We start from the raw sequence: 6,000 nt of genomic DNA, 5'->3' as shown, positions 1-6,000 counted from the left end.
TTGTTAAGTGTCTTTCTTTGAAATATGAGTGGTTGAAATGTTTTTAAGTTCAATGTTGAGATAAGACGTGACTTTTTGAAGATACAATTGCATGAGGAGTTCTCTTGCTTCACTTGTTCCTTAGTATTGACTAACCATTAACTGTGAATCATTGTGAGCTTGGAGGGGATAAGCATTCAAAGCTTCTGCAAGATGTAATCCAACAAGAAAAGCCTCTGGTGTAGGATGGCGTGATAGATGGACAACCTCTTTCTTACGCTGCCTAGATGGATGTTAGAAAAACCACTTCACGCCTAAGCATCATGAGGGTGTGCATGCTCTTTGAAATGGCTTGATGATCCATGGGGTTGAAGACCCTCTACTAGATCATTTTGTTTGCACTTTTCTGGATAGTGTAATCATCTACGAATACTGGGCGGGGCCTATTGTTGTGGAGGTGAGTGGAGAGATGCAATACTTTGTTGAGGAGGAGCTGAAACTCGTTGAGATGGATTTTCTCTCACTTATTGATTTTCCAGCACTACTTGGATAAGAAGTTATATCAATTCCATAAGTTGTTGAAGGATTGATTATACATGGGTTGGAGCATCTACTGTGGCTAGAAGATCAGTAACTCGTTCTATTCCCGGAGTGTCTTGATTATTTGTCATTGATAATGATAATGAGGGAAAAATAGTTAAACAATAAAGTTATTTATGACTTTTTGTAAGCACTCTCATAAACAACGTTATGGATGAAGTCCCAAAATCTAAGATATGTAACTAAAATGTTATTTAGTGTTTGAAATAATAGTTAATCAATATATTCAAGTGCTTGGATTTCTTTGGATGTTTAGGAGTGTGGTTGTTGTTGTTTTTCAAATAACTTTTTGTGCCGAAATATATCAAAATGATATTTTTTTATTTTTTTCAAAAATTATTTTTGAGATCAGTACGTCAAAACGATCCAAAACATACAAAAATTTTTTAATTTTTTGCAAAAAAAAATAATTTTTTTGGGAACGCGGTTTGCACCGCGTTCCTAAATGGACACTATAATGTAAAGAACTCCAGGCTAATAATAAAAGCTTGAATACCTGCAAAAACAGTCCTAATTAGGAGGACTTAAAGACCCTCCGATTATAAAATCAATATTATTATAAGAAAGATATAAAATGACTTAAAGCAATAAATGATTTTAAAAAGTATTAAATTCAAGGAATAAAGATGTTTGTTCTTGAGTTTTAAGTTGGTTAATATTAGCTTTGGAATCTATGCATCTTTTATCTTAAGAGATGAAAAGTTATGAACATTTTGTCTGAATGGTTCATAAGGTATTTATACCCCCTGAACCTTGTCGTTTTCAGAGAAGAAGAACTGATAAGTCCTCTATTTTTGGCAACATTAATGGAAGGCAAATACCTCTTACATATCATTAATGAGACAGTAAATATAGTAAATCATTTAAGAAACCTTATATACATCTATAAGTATAGAAAAATTATTACCTTAATATGAACGATTATTCTAAATGGAGAGGCATGATGATTTATCATATCTTTTATACTTCTATTGTAGAGAATCGTCCAGGATCAGGCATATAAACTTAGTACTTGGTAGTTGATAATGTCCAAGTTTTTTGAATTTAATATGTTTTTCAGATTCACATTGCTTTGAACTTAGCTAACTATCAGATCCAAATTCTTTAGGTCTGACATGTTTGTCACACCCATTTTATTTAAAAAGATTTTTTATAAATAAAAATATTGGCAAAAAAATTAACTAATCAATTTACAATGAAGAAGTTAGGAATAGGGTAGTGTTTTGAATAGTATCCCAAGCATGATGCCTAACTATACTAGCAGAAACAGAGACTTTCAAGTGGCAGCTGCAGAACAGAAACAGAAGTAGCTAAGGTTAAAGAAAACGTAAATAGAAGTCGAGGCCTCTATTGCAGCACTGCTAGTAAAAGGTTCCACAAAGTGGGAAAGCCAGTCGGCTAACGCAGATGACGAACAGTAACTATTTCCAAGCAGTTAATATTCTTTTTCGTAATCTTTCGAGCACAAATCGCTACTTGGATCTGTCACCATTTAGGGATTTAAGTTATCTACATCTTCAGGGAGTCATCTATGACGATAAGTGGACTTGGTGCTATTGTTTTGAGGAATAAACAGGAGATTAAAAGTCATATAATACAGTAAAATACGTAGTGAAATACGCAATACTAAACAAAATTAATGGGGTAAATTGATAAGTTATTCTATTCAACCATTCATTGTGAATATTTAAGTGGAAAAAAAAAGGCATGAAATTCGAAACAATAAGCTTTATTACACTTGGTATAATTTCTTTGTAGACATGTTTCGTTTTGCCGATGGACTATTTCTCACGGCAATCTATTCAATTTCGGGCGAGACATGAGAGAATCTCACAATGATTGGAATGTGGGTTCAACATTTTACAAGGTCGAAGGATTGATTGTAAACTTGAGGATCAATCACGTTGATTGAGAATAATAATCATCGGATATTATTTACTGTTCTATGCACTTCTAGTTTCACTATGATCACTGCCACCTCCTCCGTCATCTCTTTAACAATCTTTTGGCACTACTCATCCAGAGAATTCATAATGATCCGTCAAGATTAGCAACCAAGAAAATCCATGTCAACAATAAACTTTAGGCCCCCTACATCCTAAAGATGGTGAAATGGCTTGAGATTTCTTCACCGGAAAATCAAATTTCAGCTTTATTATGCAGGAAAATCAAATTGTTCGAACAAGGTGAGAGTTGCCAGTATTGGGCTTGTCCCATACTCACCAAGTTGCCTCCCTGAAGAGAATGCGCATTGGTTTGGTTTCGCCGAGTCTATTTAAGACCAAACCATCTTACCAAACTAAAGGTGATTTGGTCTATTCTCAGAGCACAAGATGTCCGAGGCTCGCCCCCGGGGTCATTGAAAGCTTGCTCTCTTCATTGTGCATGAAGCTGTAGTCCCACTAGCTTATTATACTCATAGCAACAGCAGTAGTGACAATTATAAACCACTCAAAACCAAACTAAACAGAGATTACATCAACATTTCCCTTTCTCCAAAAGGAAAAGAAAAACAAATTCATCCTTGTATTATATCATGAATTTCCTCGAGTTACACCAGATTGCCAAACTTCTCATAATTGTCTAAAATTGGCAAGCAACCTCCATTTTATAAGAACCAACTTCACCTATGAGTCAGGTTTAACTAATTTCAATCGTGTAACTTACCTAGTTCTTGTCTTGACAAACTTTCCTCGTGAAGCTTTCTTCTCCAACTTTTCCCTCTTCTTGCGGGTTTTTTCATCCTCAGCACCCTCCTAATCAAGGGAAGATCACAGCCAGGGTTATATAGAGGACATAAAAGTTTTTAATGCCTTTAAAAGATGGTCAACCAAAATAGGGTAAGAAAAGATACCTCTGAACCATTTGATAAAAATCCTCTGAAGAATCCAAAAGATTTGTAAGCTCCGAATGCTGGTATCTGGAAAGTAACATAGAACCAACATCTCACCATGTGAATAATCATAAAAAATTCTCTCCATGTGTATCTTCAATAACATCTCTAAAACGAAAATAGACATCTCCTACTTCAGGTCCTAGTTTCACATCATTCTTGTTAAGAACTCACCTCAATCCCCAGTGCACCACCCTTATCCTTCCCCCTACAAAGAAGGAAACAAGTGTTCCCAATTGGAAAAGCGAGGGCAGGGTTTACCAAGGAGTTTACTCTTCTAAATGAGCCATTAAAAAAAGCAATTTCCCTTCCTTTAAAGTTACCCATTTTCTCATAGCAAGCAACAAGCTAATGTTGCAGGAAAGATAAAATCACAAGATGTGCCAATAAACTAGCAAAATATACCATATCTTCACATCAATTTTAAATTGAACTGTTCAGATCCTATGCTTGCAGACTAGTATAACTGTACAATAACTTCATCAAAATATATCAATACTCAAACTTTGTCACCATAGGATTAGCTAAAACTACTCATCACAGATCAACAATGACAAAACAAATCCAAAACATATTTGAGAAAAACCAAATATTTATATAGATATATATTTCAGACACGGTTAAGAAACTTAAGTTGAATATTTAAAATACCCAAGTGAATGTTGGTCTATCTTCCCTTCAAAGACAAGAACAGGAGACCAGTATTCGCTTGCAATTTATCCATGCTACGAGTTCTTTCTCAAGAAAATTCCAGAAGCTTTCACTCATGGTGCTTTAACATGCACATATAGAAGCAATTTTATGAGCAATCAAGTAAATGGGATCTTACCACCAAGTATGTGTACCAAAACTTTCCAGATATGATGGACATGAGCTGCACAAAGCTCGTAATGTAGATAACATCATGTAGATAGCTGCAACGCAAGATATCACCAACATCAGGCAACAATATCTCATAATGCATCAACAGAATCAAAATTGGCATCACACACACAACACAAGGTCTAAAGACAAATTAAAAGCTACCTTTCATACAAAATCATAAGCCAAAATACCCAACAGAAGACTCAATTCAACTATTCATTTATCCTAATAAAACGAGTCAAAACATTAAAATTAGAACAATTAAAACATACCCACAAATCCCACCAGTGCTCATATCAAATCCACCATCAAGAAGGTCACCGTCGTCAGCATAAGCAGGGCTGGCCATAGCAGCAAGTTGTCGATAAGGTATAAAATAGGCCACAGATGTCAAAATCAGACCAATCCAATGTTTCCACGTGAAACTGGAATGGAAAATCACCAACCTCACCAACACATAAATAACCTAAAATTAACAAAACAATGATAAGAAAGAGGGAAAAAATCGGCAAGTTAATAGTGAAATGATAAAGATGAGGGAGTAGGAGCGTACGTTACAGGCGATGATGAGGCGACGGAGGTTAGCCATGTGACGGGAGTTCTCTTCCTTTCGCTTCTTTGCGCCTTGATTTGCCATTTTCTTTCTGCTTCTCAGATGATTGATTCTGATAAGTTCTCAAAGTTTAGTTTAGGGCTTCAAAAATGAAAATATCACTTTTATCTGTTCTCTGTGTGTGTGTGAAGGAATGGAGGGGATGTCAGCGAATCGAAGAAGTGAAAGAAACGGAGAGGCGAACGAACCAGATCCCAGTACTTCAGAGTAGAGGAGTGGTTGCATGGCGTTGTCGAACTTGACCCTTCCATCGTTCACTTGAAGCCCAGACTTATTTGGGCTCGGCCCAGATATCTTTCTCTTAGCCCAGGCCCGTGTTAATATTTTTCTTCCGGATTGAGTTTTTCACACATAACAGGAGGTTCGAAGAGTCGTTTTTTTAAAGAATGGATTAGTTTTGTAATTTGAAAGCGTGAACCTTTAAATAAGACAGAGATAGGGTTGTTGAGGGTAATAATTGTTGAAGGATATAATTAACTTTTTCGAGGATGACAGATAAGGACAACTTGTACAATAGAATAACACCTTTATTTTATAAAAAAAAAAAAATCAAAAATAAATAAGATAAAATTTTCAATCATACTTTATAAAATAAAAATCATTCAAGATTCTACCAGTGAGACAGACATACATAAAAAAAATAAAAATAAAAAATATATTTAAGATATTTTTAAAAAGATTATTTATAGCTTCTCTCAAATTCTATTCACCTTAATTCAGGCCATGAAAATTAATAAAAATAACTTAAATATTTTAAAACATTTCATTTATGGTTTTTCTCGAATCGGGCAAGGAAAATTAATGTGGTCAAAAAAAATAAAGATCACGGGTAAACAGTGTTTTGTACTGTTTCAGCTCTTCCCGTGTGCTCGAGTAATGAGATAAGATGTGAAATTCCGGCAGCGGGTACGTGTACTTGTCAAAGCACCAGATATATAATAATAGTAGGGGAGGAGGGGACATCTTCAGAGCAAATAAATTAATTAATTAATTAATTAATAACAAGTAATTTAACCATTCCAGTCCCACTTACCTGGAGTCTTGGAGTTGG

At 35.0% G+C, this 6,000-nt stretch overlaps 1 protein-coding gene across 1 annotated transcript; it reads right to left on the bottom strand.

The window, feature by feature from the left end:
• Positions 1-3,052: 3,052 nt before the first annotated feature.
• LOC133673843 (uncharacterized) lies at positions 3,053-5,186 on the bottom strand. Its single transcript, XM_062094749.1, has 5 exons — positions 4,890-5,186; positions 4,609-4,802; positions 4,302-4,386; positions 3,434-3,499; positions 3,053-3,335 (listed from the first exon to the last, which is right to left on the bottom strand). Exons 1-5 carry the CDS (start codon positions 4,971-4,973, stop codon positions 3,243-3,245), a joined length of 522 nt encoding a protein of 173 aa, XP_061950733.1. The 5' UTR covers positions 4,974-5,186; the 3' UTR covers positions 3,053-3,242.
• Between the last annotated feature and the right edge of the window lie 814 nt (positions 5,187-6,000).

This window comes from Populus nigra, chromosome 15, assembly GCF_951802175.1.
Source record: "Populus nigra chromosome 15, ddPopNigr1.1, whole genome shotgun sequence".
NCBI lineage: Eukaryota > Viridiplantae > Streptophyta > Magnoliopsida > Malpighiales > Salicaceae > Populus > Populus nigra.
This window is presented reverse-complemented; position numbering and strand designations above follow the sequence as displayed.